The sequence below is a fragment of the Tenrec ecaudatus genome, chromosome 5, assembly GCF_050624435.1.
Source record: "Tenrec ecaudatus isolate mTenEca1 chromosome 5, mTenEca1.hap1, whole genome shotgun sequence".
In the NCBI taxonomy this organism is placed as follows: domain Eukaryota; kingdom Metazoa; phylum Chordata; class Mammalia; order Afrosoricida; family Tenrecidae; genus Tenrec; species Tenrec ecaudatus.
The window spans coordinates 103720589-103733837 of record NC_134534.1 but is presented as its reverse complement, the minus strand read 5'-3'; the positions used below and the strand labels follow the sequence as shown (position 1 = coordinate 103733837).

Genomic DNA, 13249 nt, shown 5'->3' with positions numbered 1-13249 from the left:
GCTAGAGGATGACACCGAGTTAGTTGGGTAAAACAAATGGCCCAGCAAGGGTGTGGAAGACCCTCAGCATGAGAGCCAGAACACTGGTCCTGGGTAAACCAGTGAGCATGAAGAGGGTGCAGAACTGGGCAGTGTCTTCTTCTGCTGTCCATAGGGTCTCCATGACTTAGCATTGGCATGAGGCTGGCTTCTCGCAAGAACAATTTATGTTTTGAATTCACTCTCTGTGGCTGTAGATAGTGTTCTTCTCCAAGCTTTGCACATAGTTCCTTGTTTTCTGGATCAAAACAAGTTACTGGTGCGTAGGTAGATAATGAAGTTTGCTGATGTAACATTTATCAAATGAACACTCCCAAGGAGGAGGAAAAGCAGCTTGGATTAAAACAAACACTTGAACCTGAACATGCAAACATAATAAGTGAAGGGCAAAGAGAGAACCAGGAGTTGTTAATGAAGGTGTGTTATTATGTGGTCCAGGTGCACTGGATGAAGTATCCTGGGCTGATCTCCTACCAGGGAGTCCAGAATCCAGTATGTGTCTGGTTTCCTTCTGCCCAGGCATCTAGGAAATAACACCCCCTCCCCCCACTTATGTGGTTCTCATCAAATGTCAGCATTTAAACAGAAACTTCACATTGGAGATGTCTAAACAACTAATTTCCCCCCTTCCATCCTCAAATATTTCCCCCTTGTACCCTCTCTACCCCAATCCTCACCCCACTATATTCATCCTGCTCCCCTGTACTTCCAACATGATTTCACAATGTAACTGCATGGTCAAGACAGAACTGTCAGGCTCAAGCCTGATTCCACCATTCAGCACGCATAGCCCACCAAACAAGTCTCATTTGTGGCCCCTCTAATTACCCCTCAGATGTACTCATGAATCTCAACCCATAACCACAGCCCTAACCCTGCCATAGTTCCAACCCTCAACATCACCTGACTGGGCTTCTCCACTGGATTCTAATTGGTCTTCTGGCTCCTAGTCCTCCCCACTCTACCTATCCTCCACACAGCCTTCAGGGGAACCCTTGCAGTCTGGGGGTGGTATCCCACACTTTAAACCCTCCGAAGTTCCTGTTCACTTGAAGGCTCGAGCCTAGGATTGCTGAGCCCATTTTCTGGGAACTTACCACCCCTGGGAGATGCAAATGAGTAATCACTCACTGCTAATGAAAAGGCTGGCACTTTGGAAGAAAGGTTTGGTGATTAACTTCTCAAAAACCAGCCACTGAAAAACCCAAGGGGTAGTGCACTTGTAGCGCTGAGTCTCACCATCTGCCTCATTTTATGTATGCATCTCCAACAGCAGATCAGGCCCTCCAAGAGGCTAGGGCATGAGATGAAGTCCTCCCTGTGTCCAGCGCACAGCCAGGTATGGGAGGTGCTCAGTAGAGAGATAGTGCAAGCAATATTGCAAGCAAGTGAGCACTGTAAAAGCAATATGCCAGAGTGTTGCCCTTGAATGCTCATCTGATCTGGAAAGCCCTGCCCTGTTTAGAAGGGTTCATGTGTCTAACAGATGTGTTCAAGGATCAGTATGCAGCAGAGGCCAGAGATGAGAGGCTCCAGGGGGTGGTGTGGGGCCCTTAGGGACCCAGTACAGTCGGTACAATATGTTGCATAGGTAAGAGGGTAAGCAGTTTGTTCTAACAGCTGAACTAGGTTCTGAGGTGAGTTAGCAGGAAGAGCCTTTTGAGTTCCTCTTACATCCTGAAATGGATTCACTGTAGAATTAAAAACACATGGTTTTTAGGGAAATTTTTCAACAGAAGCTTGAACCTGCTAATCAAAATAAGATTAAAAACCAGGAGAGATTTTGGGTGGCGGCCACCATTAAGACAGAGATGCTGCCCCAAATGTTTATCGACAATAACATTGAAAAGTAACAATGCACTCTCTTACTTCAATAAACATTGTTATATTTGTGCTGCAGTAGGTTCTCAAAGAGTGCAAAGTTATCACTGAGAAACTTGGGCAAAAGCCTAAGGAGATAGCACACCATTTTTGTTATTTTTCCCTCTGATTTAGTTCCTAAGGGGAAAGTACTATTATACCAGAAAACTCAAACAGCCTACTGTCATCAAAGCAATTCTGCTCACAGAGACTCTATACAGGGTTTTCAAGGCTGTAAATTTTTTTAATTAAATAATTTTATTGGCTGTCTGCATCTCATTCAGCCTCATCTTTCTCCTGCAGACTGGCTGGTGGCTTTGAACTGCCAACTTTTCAGTTAGCAGCTAGCACATACACGACAGCCCCACAACCTGAAAGGCTATTCCAGCCAGGACAGGTATAAGAGAAAAGGAAAAGTGTCTATCTATCTTCCAAGTAAACTGTTATGCTTCACTTACAAAGTAATAGCCACACAGGGCATGTCTGCTTCAAAAGAAAGAATGGTAAAATCTAGAACATTTCAGACCTTCTAGAACAAGTCAAACTACCTTTGAGTTGTCTCTCAAAGACAAATCTCTTGACCAATTTCAAAGACCCTATTCAATGTCCCTGGATAAGATTTACTTTAGCGTGAAGAGGTAGAAACAAGGGTTTACTAAATAATACGAAGGAATTAATTTTGTAAGTGTACTGACTTATTTTACATATGCGTCTACTTTATTAAAGCACAAATCTAAAATTATGCTTCCAATTATGGAAGCCAGAATCTGGGGTAGAAGAGGGCAGAGTTTGAACAAAAAAGATCAGGTAAAACAATCATGGGTTAGAAAAATCCACATGTTTTCATGGTCCCCAGACCCTCCCCTGAATTTACATGTCATCTGCCTGTGCCTTACCTGATCTTTAAGACACTGTAAGATAGGCCCTCCACATGTCGATGCCTTGCATGGCTCTAAAGCTCTGGCTATACCATCTGAACACACCAAGTCTCTTCTAAGTCTAAGGGTTTGTGGAAGCATTTTTTTCTACAAGTGGAATCACAGCTAAAACTAGGTCAGAAAGGAAGAGGGTAATGGTAGCCCTCATTCAAAGAAATATTTTACTTCTCAAGATGCTCCCCTCGAAAATTTAAATATCAGTTTTGCTATTATAAATTATATTTCAGGGTTTTCCCTTTAGCACTCAAAAAGGACAGATTAGACGCACACACTTAATGCAAACCTAGTGAAACCAATGAACCAGTGAAAACTAGCGGCTGTGTGGCAATGACTGACTCATGGAGAATCCATGTGTCAGAATAAAATTATGCCGTGTAGGGTTTTCAATAGCTGAGTTCTGTGTATTGATCATTAGGCTTTCTCCCAAGATGCTGCTGGGTAGACTAACCCCTCCAATCTTTTGATCAGCAGTTTTGATTATGTATTAATCATGTGCACCATCCAGCGGTACTCATGAATTAGGTCTTAAAATTTCTCTACAAATCCTGGCAGGTGTCGCGCTAGCCTGCTCACATAGAGTTCTGGGATCTCAGGCTGGTTTCTTAATCTCTCTGTACCTCAGTCTTCTTTGGGTAAAATAATGTATTTGATAGGTTTGTTTGGAAGATTAAATGAATGCTTGCATACAGTAACTGAGGTAGTTAGTTTATTGTGCCAACCTGGCTGATAAACACATGTGGAGTTAACTGAAGGGCAAAAGGATAAATGGCTCAGTGAGCCTCACTTTTCTAGTTCTCGGGTCTCTTGCTTTCTGATGGTCAGGTCAGGGTGTAGCTGCCTTAGCAGTTGCCTGCTTCGGCTTGCAAGGCTGACTTCCTGTAAGACGTTCCCGAGGAGAAGCCACATGGACCTACCCCAATGCAGCCCTGGGTACTGGAGCAGCCGTGTGGAGACCCCTGCCAGCGCTGAGATGCTTACATGTTCACTGACTCAGCTTTCCCCCTGCAGTTGGCATCGTAGTGTGTGTTCTGTGAGATGGAGGAGGACTTTGTGGATTGGTGTTGGACATATGGCTTAATGGGTTAATGTTGGACTTGTGGTCTTGGGCAGCACTGGGTTGGGATGTTTTCTTGATGCGTACTTAACTTTTACATAAAACTCTCTCTTATACATGAGTTTCTGTGGATTTGTTTCTCTAAAGTACCCAGACTAATACAGTAACCTTCTGTTTTAGTTATCGAGTGCTGCTATAACAGAAATACCGCAAGTATTCATTGGTTCTGGCAAACTTTAATTCATTCTCTCACAGTTTAGACATCCTCATTAAGAGCACTGGACCTAGGAAAGGCTTTCTCTGCCAGCACTAGGGAAAGGCCCTTGTCTTCTTTCACAATCTGTGGGCCCAACTTGGGGAGTTCCCTAGGCTGTGGCATTAATGATCCCCAGGGGCTCAGAGGACATTCTCCACTCCTGGTTATTCTTTCTTGGAAGTCCCTTCTCTGTTCACTAGGGTAATCTCTTTTACATCTTAAATAATATTAATTTAAGCTAAAGCCCAAGCCTATGGATCACATCAAACCTCATTAACATAACGACTTCTAGTCGATTAACAGCATGCCATTAAGTGACATCAAATTGGTCCCAACTCAGAGCAACTTGACCCTTTGTGCTGTCGTACAAAACACCTCTCAGTCCTGCATCATCCTCACCAGTGTTATGTTTGAGTCACTGTGTTAATCCATGCAATTGAGGGTGTTCGTCTCTCTGTTGCCCCTACACTTCACCAAACATGATGTCCTTTCCCAGGGACTAGTCTCTCCTGATAAGAAGGCCAAAGTACATTAGACAAAATCTCATGACCCTCATTTCTAAGAAGCATTAGGGCTGTCCTTTTTCCAACAAAGATTTGTTTGTTCTTCTGGCAGTCCATGGTACTTTCAATATTCTTCACCAAACCATAATTCAAATGCATAAATTCTTCTCTGGTTTTCTTTATTCATTGTCCAGTTTTCATAGAGGTGATTGAAAAATACTTGGGTCAGGAACACCTCAGTCCTTAAAGTGACATCTTTGATCAGTGACACTTTAAGGAGGTTGTGTTAGGCTGGATTGACTAGAGAAACAAATTCAAGGATGCTCATATATGTGTAAGGGAAAGCTTTATATAAAAGAGCAATTGTATATTGAGAAAACATCCCAGCCCAGTCCAGATCAAGTCCATAAGTCTGATATTAGCCCATATGTCCAAAACTAGTCCATAAATTTTTCTTTAGACTCATGCAACACATGCAATGATGCCAAATGCAGGAAGATCACAGGCTGGTGGGTGGAAAGTCTTATGGATCGAATGGCAGTGGATACATCTCCAGGATGACTCCATGTGGCTTATCATCAAGAAGGTAAAGCAGAAAGAGAGAGAGAAAGAGAGAGAGAGAGAGAGAGAAAGGAAGTTCCCAGAATCCTCATGAGAAGGCCACACCCACAAAGGAGACATTATTGTGCTATGACCTGATTGACAGGCTAGACTCCACCCCTTCACTTTTAATAGACTCAAGTTGACATAAGATTATGTAACTACCACAGAGATCTTGTGCAGCAGATTTCCCCAATGTAATGTGTCATTTGATCTCTTGACTGTTTCACCAAGTAATTGATTGTGGATCTAAGCAAAAAATGAAATCCTTGATAATTTCAATATCTTTTGCATTTGTTATAATGTTGTCGATTGGCCCAACTGTGAGGAATTTTTATTTTCTTTACAATGAGTTGCAATCCATACTGTTTTAATCTTCATTAGTAAGTGCCTCAAGTAAGTGCCTTGCTTTCAGCAGGTCAGTCTGTATTAACTGCATGTTGCAGAGTGTTAACGAGACTTCCTCCAATCCTGAAGCTACATTTTTCTTCATATAGTCATTTCTTGAATGATTTGCTCAGCATACAAATTGAGTAAGTATGGTGAAAGGATAAACACAGACATACACCTTTCCTGATTTGAAACCATAAAGTATTCCCTTGTTCTGTTCTAATAACTGCCTGTCTCAACACCTATGTACAGGTTCAGCATGTCCACATGAAGGGTTTGGGAATTCATATTCTTTGCAAAGTCATCCATCATTTGCTGCTATCAACACAGTTGAGTGTCTGCATAACCAGTAAAACATAAACATTTTCTGGTATTCTTGGCCTTTAGCCAAGACCCATCTGTTATCAGCAATGATATCACTTGCTTCACAATCTCTTCTTTATCCAACTTGAATTTCTAGCAGTTCCCTGCCAATGTACTACTTATAATAATTTTTTTGAATGATTGTCAGCAAAGTTCTACCCGCAGGTGATAATAATATTGTTCGATAATTTCTACATTCGGTTGGGTCACCTTTCTATGGAATGAGCACAAACATGGCCAGTTGGCTGGCCAGTAAGAGAGAATAAACATGGTTCTTTCCCAGTTGGCTAGCCAGGTAGTTGTCTTCCAAATTGCTTAGCATAGACCTGTGAGTACTTTTAGCTCTTTATCAATTTGTTGAAACATTTTAACTGGTACTGTCATTTCTTTGAGTCTTGTTTCTTTCTAATGCCTTCAAGTGCAGTTTGAATTTCAGCCTTTGATTCCACACCACTGGTTTTTGTCCCCATATGGCCCCTATTGAAATCCCTGAATATCAGCCAATTCTTTTTGCTACAATGACTCTGTGTATTCCTTCTATCTTCTTTTGATGCTTCCTACAGTCTTCAATATTTTTTCCATAGAATCCCTCAGTGTTACCACTCACAAAGGTTTGGATTTACACATAGGACAATTATGACATCACAACACAAAATGGAGGATCATTATGTAACATGAGAATCATGGCCTGTTGAAGTTGACATATTGTGTGTGTGTGTGTGTGTAGGGTTGGGGTGGGACCAAGTTAATCGCTAGTAATTTCCAATAAGGATTGACTGATATTCCGATGATGATGATGTTGATGAAGTGATTTATGAAGTGCTGTAATAAAGGTCAAATGCAGTGGTGAGAGTGGCGATGCCTGGAGGGTGGAGAGAATGTGGGGTAGAAAGGGGGAACTGATTATAGGAATCTACACATAGCCTCCTCCCTGGGGGAGGGACAGCAGAGAAGAAGGTGGGGGGGGAGACATCAGACAGTGTAATATATGACAAAATAATAATAATTTATGAATGATGAAGGGTTCATGAGGTGGGGGGAGTGGGGAGGGAGGGGAAAATGAGCAGCAGATATTAAGGGCTCAAGCAGAAGGCAAATGTTTTGAGAATGATGATGGCAACAAATGTTCTTGACACAATGGATGCATGTATGGATTGTGATAAGAATTGTATGAGCCCCCAATAAAATGATTTTTTAAAATAAATAAATAAAATAAATGAAGGTCAAATGATATACTGTATGTGGAACCCCTCCACAGTGCCAGATGTTTAGCCGAAGATTATTGTTATATGAATGACTACTATTAGAGTAATATGGTATCATCATTGTTCTTTACTAAGGCTCTGATAGAAAGGTTTAGAACATTGAAATTTGGAGGGACCAAACCTCAGTTCTTATTTCTGTGCCACAGTTCTTCCATCAACTGACAGGGTTTCGAGTTTCCTTATATTAAGCCACACTAATGGAACCACCTTAACTTTAGAACTTTCTTCTAGCCTTTCCCACAACAGCTAAACCACGGACTATCCTTGGCTTGCCTTCTAAACCATTTTTATGATCTCTGGTTTGTCTACTGGCTCCCCATATCTACGTGGGGCCAGCTCTACATTGGGCCGATTGTCCTCTGAATCCCACTGGCCAGGCTAAGCACCTGTCCTGAACTGAGAGAGAAAAATCTGAACTCTCTAGGTCAGTGGTTCTCAACCTGTGGGTTGCGACCCCTTGGGGGTTGAACTACCCTTTCACAGGGATCGCCTGTTTCACAACAGTATCAAGATTACAGTAATGAAGTGGCAATGAAAATAATTTATGGCTGGGGGTCACCACAACATGAGGAACTGTATTAAAGGGTCACAGTATTAAGAAGGTTGAGAACTACTAATCTAGGTTGTAAAAAGCCACATATAAGACAGGGAAATTTTTAGCATTCCAAGCAAAGCTTAAATTTGGGTTCTTAACTCCTAAATTGGGCTTACCTTTTTTCTTCTGGGATGTACTCCAACAACATTTGAAGAAAATCCTGGAATAACAAAAAAGCAAACCATTAAAGATGTCCATCAATAAGTAACTTGTCAGAACCATGCCCAAGACAGAGCATTCCTGGATGTTGATTACTCACCTGGCTAGGGAAACTGGCTCCAAGCTGAATTATTACACTACATTTTCGATTTATTAATTGACCAGAGTTTCAATCCAATCGGTAAATTTGTTTTGTAAAAACCACAAGCAAATTGAAAAATGAAATGTTTGTTGTTTTGTGCTTAACTATTTTCAAAAGGCTTACCGCAGCCTAAAGCACCGACCCCCTGACTTAGCCATGGCCTCTTCGGGAGCGTCACCAGATAAACTGCTGCATATTTGGCAGCAATCTGAATGCCTAGGAGCCAACAGAGACTAACTAGTAACTTTCTTGCCGTGCTCTATGGAAAGGCAAAATTCAAGATGGTTCACATCCCACATGGAGGAGCAAAGATGTTGTGAAACCCTAAGTGTTTTTCAAATCCCTACCTTTACCTGCAGCCTCTTATAGCCCCTCTGTGCAAACCCTGAATTGCTGGCCCTCAGACATTCTACTGTCATGGAGTTGAGTACAGCTCATAGTGACCATACAGAACAGAACTGTCCCTTTGGATTCCCAAGACTATAAATCTTTATGCAAGCAGATCTTGTCTTTATTCTCCTACCCTTAGATATCAGTTAATTAAAATAGGTATTCCAAATAAAGGTATGATGTACACACACATACCCACACACACATTTTTGCCTTTATCTTGTAAATTTTCAAGCACACTTAAAAATAGGCAAAATAATATAATTAAATTTCATGCATCCATTTAACGTAAAGCAAATTCTAAATGGTGCATATTTTCATTCATAAATATTTCAGCCAATACTTATTCTAAAAAGAACTCTTAAAAAAATAAAAAGAGAAAATAATGATGGCAACATATGTACAAATGTGCTTGCATGTATGGATTGTGATAAGAGCTATAAGAGCCCCCAATAAAATGATTTTTAAAAGAAATAAATAACATAGGAATAAAAGGGGAAGTCTTCATCATAATAAAAGGCAATGATATAAAACCATAAAAATCCCCAAACAAAACCTCTTTGAAATGATAATGACAAGCCTATAAAAGGTAAAACATTTATAGATGCAAGATCCAAAGGCAGATTGACTCAACGTGCAGCTTGGGGATTGTGACTCACTCCATCCTATCTCACTCTGGAACCTTGATTTGGTTTTAATTTAGGGTTGTCACATAAAATATAGGACACTTGGTTAAGTTAGAGACATACTACACTAAAAACTGATTTGTTGTTGATTTAAAATTTAAATTGGCTCAAGTGTTAAGCATTTTCATTTGCTAAATCTAATAATTTTCATATCAATCTTCTCCTGCCTGAAAGTCTGATACGATTCATTTTGGCTAAACCAAACCACACCAAATTCAACCCACTTCCCTCTAGTCAGTTCCAAGTCATGGCAAGGCCATGGAGGGTCCCTGAGACCATACATCGTGACAGGAGCAGACAGCGCATGTCTCTCCCTTGGAGTGTTTGGTGGGTTTGGGCTGCTGACCTCGCTGGCCCCATACCTAATGCACAGACCCAGCAGAACTCCTTGTGGATAAACACAGGACATGAAATAACCAAGAAGAACGCTTGACTTTCCTTTGAACTTGAATAAACTCTACCCTTCGAGGGTTTCCTTTTAAATGGATCGAAAACGAGTACTTTAAATGAGTCCTTTTATAGAAGGCACACCTGTAAGTCCAGATGACCACACATGACAACTGTAAATTAGAGCCCCTCCAGCCCCCCACCCCCACGAACCGCCCACCAAAAGAAGAAGGCAGTCTGCCTATACAACACCATCCCAGGCTTCTGCTGGGTCAGACTGGTCTCCGACCGAGAGATGAACAGTAACAGGTCTTGGTACTACAGAACCGATGACATTACACAGACATGGAAGCCTGCAAGCCATTTGTATGACCAGGTGTTCTTTTCCTATCACCACAATAGAGTACGGCCATCCCCGCGCCAGTGAAGCCAGCCATTCCATTGCTGGGGGTTTGGGGAGTGCTCAGGCCATTTCTTCCGGAGGCCAAGTCTCCCTGTTAAGAGCATTGATGAAAGACTTTGTTTTCGCAACCTCTGTTTTCCTTTGCCGACTTCATCTGTTATTGCGTTGACAAAAAACGAACAATTCAAAGAATAGCAAAACTAATATTAAAAAGATGGGTCACAAAGGCCACGGGGAGGGGTCAAGTCTAAATGGATGCGTGCCTCCCGCCTGAAAGCGTTCCTCGCACCTGCAATGGGTAGCTGCAGAAAAGCAACTGATTCTAACGGGAACGAGCACAGCCATCAGACTGAGAAGACTTTGCTTTCCTTGAGGTTTACATACATTTTTATTTCATGCTTTAATAACTGTTTTGCAAAGCAAAGAAAATTAGTGATCTACCATAGTCTCATATATCAATAGATAGTTTTGTAAATATTTCATTGGGCTAATGGCATTATTCTTGTTTCTTAAAAATCTGAGTCCTGTCATTATAAGTTTTTACTCATTTCACTTCATTAGTCCATATAACCCCTATCAACTTATCTCATATTTGCTTAGTAATTTAAGCTCAATTATATGGGGAAGAATTACATTAGCTCAGTGGCATGGGGGAAATTTAATTGTAAAACAGCAGGACATTCTGAGTTAACCTTAATTCTGCCCTTTTGCAATTTCCAATTACAACTGGATCTTTCTTCATTGGCTACACAGCACAAGAGTCTATTATCCCATTTTAAAAACATGACAGTCCTGCCTTCTAGCAGGTGTCTACCTTGGTGCATCCTGCCTCAGAGCTGTGACCTCAGGCAACAGAGCAGTTGATTAGACTAACCAACCAAAACTAGGGTGAGAGCTCCAGGGGACTGTGTTGTTGTTGGCAGGTGCCATTAAGTTGGCTACGATGCATAGTAACCCTATGCTCAACAGAACGAAACCCTGCATGGTCCTGCCATCCTCACAGTTGCTCCTATGCCTGTGCCCGTGGATACAGCCACTGTGCCAATCTAGCTTATCGAGGGTTTTCTTCTTTTTTTTGCCACCTTCCACTTTACCCAACATGATGTCCTTCTCCAGGGACTGGTGTCTCCTGACAACATGTCAAAATATATAAGGCAAAGTTTTGCTATCCTGGCCCCTAAGGAGCACTCTGGCCTTACTTTGTCCAACACAGATCTATTTGCCTTTTTAGCAGTCTATGGTACTTTAAATATTCTTCTCCAGCGCCACAATTCAAATGCATCTAGTCTCCCACAGTCTTCCTTATTCAATGTCCAACGTTCACAGGCACATGATGCAATGGAGAACACCATGGCATGGGTCAGGAACACCTTACTCCTCAAACAAACATTCTTGCTCTCCAATACTCCAAAGAGGTCTTGTGCCCCAGGTACCTAACGTAATACATCTTTTGATCTCTTGACTGCTGCTTTCATGAACATTGCCTGTGGATCCAAGTAAGACCAAATCCTTCATATAAACCAGCTTCTCTGAAGATTTGCTCAGCATATAGATTGAATAAGTAAGGTAAGAGGTTACAATGCTGTTGCACACCGTTATTGCCTCTTGCACAGTTCCAAATGAACACAATGAAGTATTCCACAATTCCCATTCTTCTCTGAGGTATCCATGGTTTCTTATGGTTCACACAAATGCCTCTGTAAAGTCAATGAAACACAAGTAACCATTTTTCTGGTGTTGTCTGCACTGAGCTAAGACCCATCTGACATCAGTAATAATATCCCCTGTTACACACCTTCTGAATCAGCCTGGAAGGCTGACAGCTCCCTCTCAATGCACTGCTGCAACCCTCGCTGGAGGATCTTCACTGTCATTTTACTCGCATGCGAGATCAATGATATTGTTCTATAGTTTGAGCATTCTGTTTGGTCACCTTTCTTTGGAATGGGCACAAATATGGATCTCTTCCAGACAGTTGGTCAGGCAGCTATCTTCCAAATATCCTGGCATAGATGAGTGAGTGCTTCCAATGCTTCTTTAGCTTGCTGAAACATTTCAGTGAGCATTCATTCCATCTAGTACTGCAGTCTTGTTTTTGGCTAATGGCTTACTCGCAGTTTGAACTTCTTCCTTAAGCACCATTGGTTCTTGCTCATATGTTACCTTCTGAAATGGTGGACTGTAGACTAGTTCTTTCTGGTACAGTGACTCTGTGGAGTCTATCTTCTCTTAATGTTTTCTGCATCATTCAATATTTTTCCTATAGAAGCTTTTAAAATTGGGATTGTACTGGACCACATAAGCCCGGCATCCAGGCTATGTCTAAGAGATGGTGCCTGTGTCCCAACACATGTGCATAGAATAGTGCTCGATATGTCCCTCCCTCCTGCCTTGGCCTGTGTCCCACCCAGACCACGAGGACGGTCTCAGCCAGGCAGTCTTTCTATTACCGATCGTGGAGTCACCATTACCAGTGCTTCTTATCTTCCCATAGACTCGGTCTGTCATCACTAAGTGCGAGCGCTTTGTTTTCTTTTTGTCAGTGGGTATGTGTTGACCTCACCTTCCACAAGAGAATAACAAAAAAAGGCAATGGTGCCTTTTTTGAGTCTTATTTTCCTTCTATCTCTTTTCAATCTTTTTTGTCAGTCTTCACTCTTCTTTGAGCTGTTTGGAAATTTTGAAAAAGCAACTAACACTATGGTAATTGGACAAGAAGGGCTTTTCTTTACATCTGATTCTAGGATCATTGACAAAGGCATCTAGCAATAATTACTCGGGGTCTCAGTTTATCACCTCTGCACGATGCCTGAAAAAAGAGTTAAAGTCAAGGCTAAAGAATGACAGCAATCAATAGATTTACAAATATGGCCGGTGCAATTGCTGCACGGATTGTAACAAGCATAGTAAGAGCCCCCAATAACAGGATCTTTAAAAACAAAACAAAAAAGTAAATCACTCTTCTCAGTGGGTTGGGAGGAAACTTTACCAAGATGCTTGACAACTGTCAGAAGCCCAGATTCTAGTCACAAGGAAATCCAAAACACATTCCTCAAGATTCTTATTCTTCTTCATTTTCTTCTCCCAAACAACGTATGCAAATCTGATCAGCCCAGACAGCTTGTTTTGAGTAACACCTAACAACACTAAATTAAGTATTACAATTTTTAATAAGCTAACACTGATTTGGAGACAAAGTTAATTCGGGAAGCATTTTTC

General features: G+C 41.5%; 1 protein-coding gene across 3 annotated transcripts in view; it reads right to left on the bottom strand.

Annotated features, from left to right (window-relative positions):
• The window catches only part of AOPEP (aminopeptidase O (putative)), a 502851-nt gene that overhangs the window by 137769 nt on the left and 351833 nt on the right, over positions 1–13249 (bottom strand). For all 3 annotated transcript variants that reach the window (XM_075549788.1, XM_075549790.1, XM_075549789.1), the window contains exon 10: positions 7980–8023. In XM_075549788.1, coding sequence (XP_075405903.1) covers positions 7980–8023 — 44 coding nt within the window. The remainder of the gene's footprint in view (positions 1–7979; positions 8024–13249) is intronic.